This window comes from Helobdella robusta (genome assembly GCF_000326865.2).
Source record: "Helobdella robusta unplaced genomic scaffold HELROscaffold_97, whole genome shotgun sequence".
Lineage (NCBI taxonomy): Eukaryota > Metazoa > Annelida > Clitellata > Rhynchobdellida > Glossiphoniidae > Helobdella > Helobdella robusta.
The window spans coordinates 144,808-158,458 of record NW_008705551.1 but is presented as its reverse complement, the minus strand read 5'-3'; the positions used below and the strand labels follow the sequence as shown (position 1 = coordinate 158,458).

General features: G+C 32.1%; 3 protein-coding genes across 3 annotated transcripts; 1 reads left to right on the top strand and 2 right to left on the bottom strand.

Moving 5' to 3' along the window:
• On the bottom strand, positions 1 to 3,578 carry HELRODRAFT_158131 (hypothetical protein; the record flags this gene model as incomplete). Its single annotated transcript, XM_009033737.1, has 12 exons — positions 1 to 122; positions 245 to 388; positions 629 to 697; positions 904 to 981; positions 1,391 to 1,591; positions 1,814 to 1,876; positions 1,998 to 2,094; positions 2,328 to 2,432; positions 2,572 to 2,792; positions 2,931 to 2,985; positions 3,103 to 3,185; positions 3,410 to 3,578. 12 exons carry the CDS (start codon positions 3,576 to 3,578, stop codon positions 1 to 3), a joined length of 1,407 nt encoding a protein of 468 aa, XP_009031985.1.
• A 242-nt stretch (positions 3,579 to 3,820) lies between these two features.
• Positions 3,821 to 6,967, top strand: HELRODRAFT_194751 (hypothetical protein). The gene is made up of 10 exons (XM_009033736.1): positions 3,821 to 4,039; positions 4,113 to 4,312; positions 4,518 to 4,679; positions 4,849 to 4,905; positions 5,066 to 5,120; positions 5,243 to 5,278; positions 5,547 to 5,733; positions 5,890 to 5,920; positions 6,066 to 6,478; positions 6,597 to 6,967. The coding sequence occupies exons 1-10, from the start codon at positions 3,913 to 3,915 to the stop codon at positions 6,706 to 6,708; spliced, it is 1,380 nt and encodes a 459-aa protein (XP_009031984.1). The 5' UTR covers positions 3,821 to 3,912; the 3' UTR covers positions 6,709 to 6,967.
• Positions 6,968 to 10,131: 3,164 nt separating this feature from the next.
• HELRODRAFT_91246 (hypothetical protein) lies at positions 10,132 to 13,129 on the bottom strand (the record flags this gene model as incomplete). Its single annotated transcript, XM_009033735.1, has 9 exons — positions 10,132 to 10,284; positions 10,372 to 10,494; positions 10,703 to 11,007; positions 11,317 to 11,520; positions 11,633 to 11,666; positions 11,820 to 11,943; positions 12,151 to 12,257; positions 12,416 to 12,610; positions 12,932 to 13,129. Coding segments are annotated over 9 exons (1,443 nt in total), but the record flags the coding sequence as incomplete, so codon positions are not given.
• Positions 13,130 to 13,651: the final 522 nt, after the last annotated feature.

Genomic DNA, 13,651 nt, shown 5'->3' with positions numbered 1-13,651 from the left:
TCAATATGGCTTAGCTGTATTGGTTTTCAAGGAAACCTTCAGCCTCTTTGAACCAACCTGGAATCCATTCATGGACCTTATAGCGAGTTCCGCTGAAGTCTGGCAATCATAACTAACAAACCCTAAATGAAAAACATAATAATTAGTAAAAATAATCATTAAACATAATAATTAGTGAAAATAATCATTTCAAACTAGCAACCAAAGTAACCCAAACGGACTCTCTCTCTCTCTCTAAACTAACCAAAGCACTTGCTCTCATTTTTCTTCTTATCCATGAAGACGGTAGCGGAGAGGACATTACCGAATGGTCTGAACATTTGGTACAAATCTTCATCTCTGTATTCCAATGGCAAATGATAGATGAACAGGTTTGAGCCGTCTGGACCTATAAGGGAAAATGTTCAAGGTGGTGCTTAACAAAGTGACACAAAAATGGTGAAAAATTTTCAAGGTAATGTAAAAATACTCTAAACATGTAAGAATAACAAAAAACTATTTAATAATTTCATCACTTATACAGTACAAATATCTATAAATAATTAACATAAAATAAAAAAAGACTAAAAATATGGCAAAAACACTTGAAATTTGCAAACTCAGAAATGAAAAGTGAATGGGAAATTACCTTTCGCCTGGTTGGAAGATGGAGCCTGGTAGTAATTAGAAGAGTTGGTCTCTTGTTGGTTGTAGGCGGCTAAAAGTTCATAAATTAAATATTATCATAATTATTATATTAATTAATACATATTATTAATGTAGTATTATATGTATTTTATACTTTAAGTTATATGGTATACAATCAAATACAAATCATAAAATTAATCAAACTATTCATTCAAAATAATAAGTTTCATTTCTACAGAGTAAAATAATTCTTTCTCTCTTTAAAATGACACAAACCGAAAGCATTCTGAAGTCCATAGGATGCCAGCAGCTCGGAGCCGTATGACTGGCCCAACATACTCATCATTGCATTGGCTAGTTAAATAGGTCAAGTTACGAATATGTAGTTTCAAAATCGATAATTAGTTCATGTTATATCGTTTTACAATGTTAATGATATTGAGGCAAGCATATAGAAATTTACATTCATTATAATAAAAGGACTGGGCTATGGATTGAGCATAATTGCAACTCTGATAACGCGAATGATAGAAATGGTGGTGAGAATTAATGATTAAATAGATTGAAAAATAGCCATTAATTCACAACTAATCCAATTAGAAAATTATGAATTAAAAAATGTGTAATAGAATAATGTGGCTCTTAATCATTTTGAAACTGTTTTGTGGTGTGTGTCTGAACTGTTGGGTGTGTGTGTGTGTGTGTGTGTGTCTGATTGGTTGATTGATCGAACAGGTATAATTTTCACTTTCAGAGGACAGACCCTGAGCCATGGACTGTTGGAAGGAAGGTGACTGATGATGGCTGAAGGCAGTTCCAGCTACCCCTGCACCCCCTCCTGCTCCAGCTCCCCCTGCCATTGGCATCTGGTTCGGCGGCGTGGTCGCTGAAGTAGCTGTTGCTGCTGCAGCAATCGCCTGTTGTTGCTGTTGTGGTGTGCCTGAGAGCAATGCCGCCAGACCAGCTGTTGTCAGAACATGAAAAATTGTACAAGTTTCACAGAGCAATAAGTAGAATGTCATTACTAACTGATGTAAATAATGTTCATTCCTTGAATTTAAATGAATTTATACATAGTTAGAATGAATCAGTTGATTGACCTGTTAGCTTCTGAAACATTATGTCATCATAATCATTGCGTATTAAAAACAATATAGATTAAAGAAAAATAACAATTAAAACAAACATGGGTTATTCTGGAACATCTGTGTCGTCGCCAGGGCAGCTACAAACAACTGTTGCAGTTGGGCTGTATTGAGAAAATGGATTAATAAATTAAACGTTACAGATGTATTCACTGAAAAGTATTCCACTGGGTTAACAGTCAAATATTGAGAAAAAAAAATGAAACATGAATAAAGTGTGCCAACCATTTTGTAGATTATTCTGCAAGTTAGCAACATTTGGCATTTGATTGGAGATTATGTTGTTAGCAGCCAGGCCTGGCATGTTACCATTCATCTGCATCTGGTTGGAGTGATGATGGGATGGAGGTAATTAAATTAAACTAGTTTGCCAATGGTTTAAGACGTGCAAGCATACACCAGTGAAAACATAAAATATTCAAGCAATTAAATAATAAGGATGGTCAACTATCACTTGACAATACATATACTGCAGATAAAAATTAACACAAAACTAGTTATGATGGCAATAGAAAACAACAAATTTTGACACTGATATGAAGCACTTCAAATTACCTGTCCAAATGGTACCATACTCTTGCTCTGATTCTGTAACATTTTCTTTTTCTCCTTCTCTTTCTGTGTGTCAGCAAACTTTACAATCGTCGGCTCTGCATAGCTCTAAGAAGGTAAAAGAAAAAAGTAGAAAAATTCATAACTTTATCGAGCCTTTAGTTTAAGTAATAAACCAAGTCAAAGTAATTTTGACAAAGAAATGTTACCATCTAAAAAGAAAAGTGAAAATTGAAAAAAATCTCACATCAAAGACTTTGGTCATATGGAGGTGCTTGATGGCATCCAGGGCAGAGTCCCGATGTACATAGGTCACAAAAGCACAGCCCCTACACAGTGTTGGGTCATTTGGCTCCCTAACTATAAACATATCTTCGATCTCCCCGAAAGGCGTGAAAGCTGATTGTAGCTCCTCTTCGGTAATATGCTTTGATATCTTTCCTATGAACAACCGTCTGTCCTCAACTGCTTAAAAACGATGATGAAGTTAGGATTGAACGTTATGTAGATTATTTTTTACTGTTTCATAACTTATTAACTGTAAATAAAGGTATTTATTAAGATAGAAATTGTGTAAAAAAATTAAATAAGTAAGATGTTACCAACCAGATGACTTCTGATTTGCACCATCTGCCGGGGTCATTTGAATCGGATGAGCCAGCTATATCAATAAATACATAAACAACAATGGATTTGATTGATTTCTAAAGATTTGAAGATGGAATAATTACAAATATTTAATTCATAATAAATAATTATAATAGTAATAATAATTTACCCCTGGCATGGTGATTAAGTTGTGCAGTGCCATCTGCGCTGTTAATGCATCTTTTCTAGAGTAAAACGTGACAAATGCACAACCTTAAATCAAAATTATATATTATTAGTTCAAAGTTCTTACAAATATATATTAGTTTTATAAAAAATATTAAAAATTAATAGCGTATATTTTATAATCATAATTGTCTTATTAATTAATATTATAATTACGAATGGGAGTACTTTAAATTTGATTCAAGCTTGGTGACACAAAATCAGATGTAAACAATCACTAATTTGATTCACTAATTCTAATTCGTACTAACCTCTGCTTTTTCCAGAAACTTTATCTCGAATAATTTTGACTTCATAAACTTGCCCATATTCTGATAAATACGCCTTCAGATTATCTTCGTCTAAACTCCGAGAAATTTGACCCATAAACATTTTGATGGTGTCCGAATCCGGGACTCTATCATCTTGAGTGGTCGACATTTTTTATTACGACTTATTTAAACGATTAAAGCAAATAATGGCGAACGCTTTCACTAGTACGGCTACAACCGCAATTTTATACGGAAATGAAAGCACAGAAATATAATTAAAAAGCAAAGAACTGAAACGAATTAACATAGGATATTCTATTCTAAAAATATAATTTTAAATATTTTAAATGACTTATAACTGAAATTTAATTCATTTTATTTTGGTTTAGATTTTGGAGTATATGATTTATTTACGGAAAATCGTTTTTCATTTGTTTAACAAATTTATTTTCATAATTCAGGTAATTTCTATATTTGTTTTTAATTTTTATTATTAAAATAAAATGAAATACTTATTTTTGAAACGAATTGTTGAGAATAAGCAATGCTATTTTGAACTGACGTGGTCCGACGAATTTGGAGAACTGGGTTTAAAACTTTTTGATGGCCAAAAATTTTATAAAGGGAAAGGTAAGATTTCCTAAAGCTGAATTCTTATAAATATAAATATATTTCTCAATTAATATATTATTCATATTTTTAGTGACACTCGAAGATTTTGAATTATTTAGCTCCAAAACCAGCAAAAGTCTCGAAGATATCTGGTCAGAAACAATTTCTGTGTTTAAAGATGAGGAACATGATAACAACAAGAGTGAATTTTTTCTTGAAATAAAATATTTGGAGAATGATTTGGAGGTGGTTGTGACTTGGAAAAAATTACTGGGTGGAGATGACGTAAAGGTAAGAAAAAATATCTACCATTTATAATAGAAATAATTTCTTCACATTGTGTAGTCTTAGTGTTAGTAGATTACTTATATTGTCATATTAACAATTTTAGGGATTAATTATATTATTAACCAAATGATTTAATTATATCTCAATTATTTGTTAACGAATATTCATAAATTTTTTTATTTGTTGAATATCCCACATTAAATTTTAGCAAAGATTAGGATCAGTCGTTCTCAGATGTTCAACAGAAGATAGCGAAATGACAGCTTTATTAGATGATCTACTATTATTAATTTGCAGTCAAAAGAAATCTGTAGGTGACTTGACTAAAGAAAAAAATGATGTTTTAGAGGGCTATAATAACGTTTTAAAAGTAATATTTGTATTTATCAGTTAAATCCAACATTAAAACTTAATATTATTATCTGATTCATTGATAATTTGCCATTAAATTTAAGTTATCATATTATTTTTAGTTATTTTATTATCAATTTGTCACAAAGTTTTACTCTAATCATCAATTTCTTTGTATCTTACTGCAGAAATTGGATGAACTAACCATTCATAAAGAGAGAATAGAAGTTGATCTATTTAGCAAAGTCATTTTGATTTTTTCGTAGTAATTTTTAAAAATTTTTGTGAGATTAAAATCCTTTATTCAACTTAAAGTCTTCAATAAACACATATTACAATTGCAAAAATCAATTTTTTAATTATAATTAACTATAATCAATTATAATTTAATTAATTCATTGATAGTTTGCCTTGGTGTTGAATGCAAAAAAAGACAAAATTAAGCATCTGAAAGAAGAATGTATGTATTTCAGTAGTTATTTTGTGAATAAATTCATAGACCTTATACTTAAATATAATCAATCATAATTCATATATTTTAGTTTTATTTATTTATTTATTTTCACTAATTTACATTTCTAGTAGAACAATTAAAGCAGTCTGTCCATGCATTACCAGGTGGCTATTTAATAAGGCTGTAATTCGTAAAAATAAAGTAATTTTAATATCAATAAATTTATGTTGTAGGAATAATTTGAAGTTTTTTTATGTTTTGTATGTATATGTGTGTTTTATTCATGTGTCATATACATCCATTTGTTGTCCATTTAATATTTATTAACATTCTCTTTGTGTATGTATGTCTATATGTATGTGTGAATGTGCGTATGAGTATGTAGTAATACGTATCTATGTATTTATGTTTTATTCTATCATTTTGCAACAGATAATGAATGTACAGATGACGATCATGTTGACAAAAGAAAGTCCAAATTAAAGGGTGCTAAGTCTAAAAAACCTGCCAAGAAAAAAGCTAAAACTACTACTGCAGTTGCTGCTGCTGCTACTGCTGCTGCTTCAACTTCTAGTAAATCAAGAGTAAATGTTGAGAGTAACGAAATAATTCATTCAAGGTTAAATTGATGACGTCATAGTTGAGATGGCGAGACGAAATTTGTGGTGTTTTTGTTTGTTGATAATGAGGTTACAGATGTTGTCGTTGATGTGGTTATGGTGATAATGAAGATAATGGTGATGACGATGAAGATGACGATTTTTCATTTCAACAGTGACTTTGATACAGACACAGAAGAAAGTGATGTTAGTAAACTTTAAAAAAATAACTTATCCACAAATAATTAACTTCAATTATTGTACAAAATTCTATACTCACATCATCATCGGAATTTATATCATCAAATAGAATTTACTTTAGAATTACGTATTCATAATAATCATCTCACAGCACAGCAACGCCAGCCAAGAAATGACGTCAGTATCGTTACCCTCGTTGCCACTAGAAACAGCAGCTGAATTGCAGTCGTTACCATCATCATCTGCAGCAGCAGCTGAGCCAACAGCAGGGCCATCATCATCGGCACATCCCTATTTCTCGTCCCCAGCGCCTAACCTAAACAGTTCAAGTTTGCTAGTATTTGGTGATTCTCAAACTGATGAAGATCTATTTCAGATCGTCCCTATGAAAAAGAAAATTAAAATAATTTCGGATGATGATGGTGGCGATATAAACGATGATAATATTAAAAAAAATGATGATAAAAATGATGAAAGAACTGATAGATGTGATGAGAATGATGGTGGTGGTGGGGTTAGAAAAATAAACTTTTACCAAACTGAAAGAGTGGCCGTTGGAAAAAGGTTTCGACAATTTTTTTCACCAAGTTTTCTGATTTTTCATGAATATTTTATTACAACTTTTAATATCAATTATTTGTAATTTTAAAAGTTATTCTAAAAACAAAAAAAAATTCACCAGAGGCAAGAAAAATCATAATAATGACGTAAGCGTAACAGAGATGAAAGCAAAGAAACCACAAATAGATGATGATACATTAGATATATCTAAACTTATTGACGATTTGATATAATGATATCATTGATTGATTGGTATTGATTGGTTGTTGAATGGTTGATTGATTGATTGAACTGATGAATAATTTGAATACAAATATCAAATTTATTGATCAGATGTATGCTTCAAATGTTACATGGATACATCTATATCCATCCATCCATTTATTCATTCATTCACTCACTCACTGTTCATTAATTCACCAATCTATCTTTTCATACATTCATTCATCAATTCATTTTTTATTATCAATAAACCATCACGTTTCAAAGATGTTCAATTATAACTATAATAAAATAATAAATACATTATAAAATGACGAATTACATGCTTGCAAGGCACAAAAAATTATGCAACGATCATACAAAACCATCTTACAAATCCCTTTAATAAGTTTTTTTTACTTCTAAATAGATAGACAGAGAGAGGGAGAGCAAAATAGAGAAATAAAAGAGAGAATGAAGGAGTGTGTGAGAAAGAAAGAGGGAGTGGTGAGTGGAAAAAATAAGATGTGTCATCTGCTGTACCCTTTTCTGAGTGAATGATAAATAAATGAATGAATAAATATGAATATATACGTTTATCTATCTGTATATATATATATATACATATAAATATATATATGTCCTGGCATATATATATATATATATCCTGGCATATTTAATTACAAATTTTAATAAAATGATAAAAATATATATATTGGCAAATGATATTTGATGAAGGTTTTCAACTTTAAACGAATGAATGAACGAATAGAAGGAAAGAACCACCAAAACGAATGAAGTCGAAAAATTCGAAATAATATAAAAATACATGGTGCTTCATATTTTGTCATGGAAGATTTTTTTTTACGAAAACAGATTACACTCGAAACCTAAAATAACAAGACAGATATAGGTTACTTATTGGCAAAAATTACATTATACGACCAATTAAACGTATTAGCAATTCAGTAATCGAATAACTCGATAAATTAACCGGATAATTAACTGGATAACTCGATAAATTAACCGGAAAACTAACCGGATAACTAATCGATCATAAACCAAGAAATTAACCTGGTAATTAACCAAATAACTAACTGAATAATTAGTTCAGTGTGGTTAATAGTTCATTCATTCAAATATATGTATATATTTCTTTAAAAATAGAGCGACAAACATTCGCTCTAGAGTTTATTTTTTGATATATTTATACATATCCTAGACAAAAATATACTTAGCTACATTTAGAAAGAGAGAGAGAGAGAGAAAAAGTGAGAGAGAGAAAGTAGAAACAGAGAGAGATAGGAAGAGAGAAAGTGAGATAACTCTATCAAGGAGACACTTAAAATTTGATAGAAAAAAAAATCATGTTAAGTATGATAATGAGAGCATCTGCTTAAAACATTTAGAATCGCTGTCAAGTGGCAACACACACACACATACACACACACACACAACACACAAATACACACACAGACACAAATACACATACAGACACACACCTATCTAGGAGCAACCAAACGTAAAGGAACATGATACCTGCAACTAGATTAAACAATAATAGATGCCTGAAAACATTCATCATACATCACGAAATAATAATTATACATATAGTACATCGTTGTATTTTTTGGATACCCACCATAAATACATGTGTATACACCTACAGATACAAAAATACACACACACACTTACATACATACAAAAAAACATACAAAGAAACATACAAACATACATGCATGAATACATACATACAAACAAACAAACAAACATACAAACATACACGTACATAAAACAAAAGATTGCTCTGATAACCACCGCTGATTATTATTTTTAATATAAAATAAAGAACAAGAGTATCGTAAAACCAAACAAAAAATCAATACATTTGTTGTCATAGCAGTATGCTTAACGCTAACAAGTGCAATGGAAAGAATGTTGATACAAAATTTGCTCGCACAAAAATTGTGTGTACAAAAATGGGTGCACACATACACTGGTACTTATATACGCACATACAAACACGCACGCACGTGCATACATACGTACACGCACACACAAACATCTACACGTATGGTTCTGTTTGCAAAAAATGTTCCCCATAGGCAATGGATGTTAATCCAATTAAATCCAATTAAATATTTTCCTAAATTGAAAAAAAAAATTATTCTTATCTGGTTATGAAAAATTATCAACAACAGCTATAATAATAATAATAAGAATAACGAAATTATAAATAATAATGATGCAACAATGATTGATGTAACAAACTGACGAAATATAATTATGAATGAATAAATGAATGAATGAATGAATGAATGAATGAATGAATGAATGAATGAATGAATGAATGAATGAACGAATGAACGAACGAACGAATTTATGGATAAATGAAGGAATGAATGAACGAGATAATGAACAAATGGATGAGTAATAATAATAATAATAATAACAACAATAATAATAATAATAACAGTAATATCTTTTTTATTATTAATAATATTAATGTTAATTAATATTAATAATAATATTAAGACCATCATTATTATATTTTCACAGTTTCACACTTTCCACATATAAGTGTACTGCATTCGATATAGTTCATTCAGTAAGAAAGAAGCAAATGCAAGTAAAAACGAACTAATGAATGAATGGGTGAATGAATAAAAGAATGATGAATGAGTGAATTGGTGAATGAATAAATGGGCGAATGAATGAATAGGTGAATAAATGAATGAACGAATAAATGAATGGATTAAAAAAACAAGTAGTAATCGGATATACAAACAATAAGATCAGCTGTACTATATACATACATATATATATATATATATATATATATATATATATATATATATATATATATATATATATATATATTTATATATATATATATACACCAACAAACAAATGAACGAAATGAATGAACAAAACGAATAAACGTTTGAAGGAGCAAACAAATGAAAGAAAGAATGAATAAATTAATTGATAATAAATAAGTGAATGAATGAATGAATGAATGAATGAATGAATGAATGAATGAATGAATGAATGAATGAATGAATGAATGAATGAATGAATGAATGAATGAATGAATGAATGAATGAATGAATGAATGAGTGGGTAAGGTATATAAACTGAACATATCATTTTATAATATTATGACAGAGTAACTATACATCATGAGCAACAATTGATATTGATACATTAATATTCATTAATATACATTTATATATACATATATATATATATATAAAAATGGCCACAAATATCGAAACAAAAATCACACACTCATACAAATAAGTTAAAAAAAGAAACACACCAAAAACAAACAACAACCACAAACAAGCAAACAAACAACAACCACAAACAAACAACCACAAACAAACAAACAAACAAACACAAACAAACAACCAACAATCACAAACAAACAAACGACGACCGGACAACAGACACTACACGGATAAATCTTTAATGATATGGGAGGCAATCCCCATGGCACCCCCGCCTAGGTATCTCACAAAGTTATCCCCAACAAGGGGACCCATGGCGTAAAGCCCGCGGTGCTGGTTACTTTGGTAAGTTACGGGGTTAACGTCAATTAGTAGCTGACCACTACTACCACTGCTGTCGTTGCTTCTATTAGCGGTAACGGTGCTGGTGGTTCTGCTGCTGTTGTTGTTGTTTCTACGAACTTTGGGAGTTTTGTAAAGATTCTTCAGGATTTCATCGTCTAGGAATGAGAGGTTGTGCTGGGATCCGATCAGAATTATGACCAAGGAGGCCTGGATTGTTAAGCTCTGTTCCTGGTCACATTCCTGAATGAGGACCTAGTTAGTTGTTCGTTCGTTTGTGCGTATGTGTGTGTGCGTGTGTGTGTGGGTATTTGTTTGTTTGTGTGTGCACGTAGGCGTGATTCGATTCGTAGGTTAGTTGCTAAAGAATAAACTAACAAATCAACAAAAAAAAAATCATTATTAAAAACGTTAATTACAAAGTTGTAGAAATATAAAATGAAAGCTGTACAGGTACACACAATGAACCATATACATCGAACGTAAAGCCCTCTTCTACCTGATGATTCCTAGTGAAACCTAAGATCTCCACTCCAGGGTAGCTCTTGTAGAGACCATTCAGTACCACTTTTTGCGTCATTAGATCATAGACCCTCGTGTATTCCGGGTAGATGACGGGAGAGAGATTGGAGTAAATTTTATTCAGCGTTTCGAAATCGCTCCTGAAGATATGGATCACAGGGATCTGGCGATCCAGGGCGTATAAAACTGCGTCTGCGGCACTTAATCCGGATCCGACGATGACGATGGGATGAGCTAGGAAGGGAGTGGGTTTCGGAGTGTCGAATAATCGGAAAAATCGGCAAAAACCTCTCCTGAGTTTGCACCTTTGATTTTTGTTACAGACACGTGGTAGGCGAGTGACATCGGTACCATCAATTCCAGTTAAAATGTTGCTGCTGTTGTCGCCATCGTGGCCGCTGCTGATGCTTTTGATGTCGTTTTTGAAGTTCTTGAAGCAGACATTCATCATGTTGCCGTCGACGTCGGATGAGATTAATTTCTGGCCATCAGTCGTGATGACGTCACCATCGCACTTTGAGAAAAATCTCCTGTTGCACCAACTATTCACGAAATCATTGACAGGGCAGGAGCTGTTGCATCTCTTTCCTCTTCCGGATGCTAATCTGGAGTTGATGAAAGTTTCGAATTCCGCATGGGAGTGGAGGATATTTGGCAGGGACTCTCCATTCACACCCAGCCTGTTTGGACGATCGGATGACCCTGTAGCCAAGACGAGACGTGGGGCCCGATAGCAAAAGGGTCGCCCTGGAGATAAATGAGAGAAGAATACATTTTTGAAGCTTGATTTTTAAAGATTTACAATTTAATTTACAATTTTTGAGGTATTAAATAGACAAATAAATAAATACAGTCTTACCTGTCGAATCAATGCCTGTGACTTCCCATAAATACTTATTCTTTGGAGTTCCACCATCGTCATCGTCATTACCGCGACCAATAAGAACGTTGTTATCATCAGCGGTTTCATCATCGTCGCCAATGACGTCATCAACAACATCGTAAATATTGTCGTTGTAGGTGTAACCGTCATTGCTGTTGAGTACTTTCTTAGAGTGCGCAAGTACTTTTTGAACTTTGGTAACCAAATGAAAATTGAGAAAATTTTTTGAGAGTTTGTTGACGTCAATGAAATCGAGAAAGTACTGGCAAGCTTCATCTACTGAGGCCCTCTTCATTTCATTTTGTTGATGTTGTTGTCGTTGCAGTTGTTGTTGATGTTGCTGTTGTTGTTGTTGTTGTGGCTGTAGATGTTGTTGTGCATTTTCTCTTGCTCTAGAGATCGTTAAGAAAATGTAAAAACTTTTGCAATACTTTAAACATCCCCAAAAACAACAACAACAATAATAATAATCAACAACAATAATAATAATAAACAAAAATAATAATAACAACCTGTGCTTAAGTAACCAATCGTCGATTGGTAGGCCGGGTAACTGTAGCAAGGAGCTTATGCTCAATGATTTCATTGTTTTTTCCATCGTCTAGAAAAAATGAATGAATGAATGAATGCCCAAATGAATGCATGAATTAATGAATGCCTGAATGAATGCATGCATAAATAGATAAATGAATGAATAACTATGAATGAATAAATGAATGAATTAATGGAAGAAATTTCCAAATAAACTGCAACTCTAACCTGCCAAGTTCCACCTGGCATTGCCTTACCAATAACAACGTGGGGTACATATTTAGCCGTCCAATCAAAATGCCAGTCAATCGCAGGTGGGCGTGGCATACCGAGATCTGCGTTCGGATTGGTCAAAGCGTCGAACAGCAGCGCAACCGGATTGGTTGATCTTCCTTCGAGACCCTCTGATAGCAAGCCGAGATCCTAACATAAATGAAACAAAAAATACATAAATAATAAAACATCAATACTTTCATTGAACGACTCATTCATCCACCTGATCATACAATCATTTATTTCAATTTATATAGCGCCATCTTCTTCCATATATTCAATGGCGTCTCTCAACACTTAAGAGACAATCACATACAGACATATATATGACAAAAACGATACATTCATTAGGCACGCTTTAGCATTTAAGACATAGATGACCTTGCATTTTAACCACGAGAGCAAGCAACGCCACACAACGCCACAAACAGCCGCGCTACCACAAATCAAGACACAAATCAATTAACTTACCTGTTCTAGAATATTTTCTCTAGATTCTAGTGTCATGTTCATAATCCTTGCATGGAGCAATTCGTTTGGATGGCGACTGTTGTTGCTGCTGCTGCTGCTGTTTTTGTCATGGTTGCTACTGCTGCTGCTGCTGTAGTTATAGTATGGGCGATATCCGGAGAGCATATAAGATAAACTGATACCTGATGGTCCATTACCTGGTGTTGATGACGTTCATAAGTGATGAAGATGAAGAGAGAGAGAGAGAGAAAAAGAGAGAGGGAGAGAAAGAGAGAGAAAAAAAGAAAGATAGGGAGAGAAAAATGAAAAATAAAATACAAGTCCTTTATTGATTCGGCAGGCATGACGTAGGAACTTTTAATAGCATTTTCTTTTATGAGCACTATTGTTATTATTGTTATTCTTCTTATTATTATAGCCGTATTAATCATTAATATCAATGTTATTTTTATTGTTGTTTTTGTTGTTGTTGTTGTCTCATTTATGGCTACAGTTCGTTACTATTGTTGTTATATTATTATTCATTTCGGATTATATAATATATAGAAACATCTTGGCAACAAAATGTTTACTGAACAGTTTTTGTTTGTTGTTCATTCATTCCTCCGTTCACACACATAAATACATACACACAAGCACACGCACACACATACACACATATATATATATATATAATATTTATATATATATATATATATATATATATATATATATATATAT

Bases quoted from the DNA above. Each gene is read 5' to 3' on its own strand.
- HELRODRAFT_194751 (XM_009033736.1), top strand. From the start codon at position 3,913: ATGAAATACTTATTTTTGAAACGAATTGTTGAGAATAAGCAATGCTAT. The intron at 5,734-5,889 runs GTTAAATTGATG...TCATTTCAACAG, and splicing joins AACGAAATAATTCATTCAAG to TGACTTTGATACAGACACAG. The intron at 6,479-6,596 runs GTTTCGACAATT...AAAATTCACCAG, and splicing joins AGAGTGGCCGTTGGAAAAAG to AGGCAAGAAAAATCATAATA.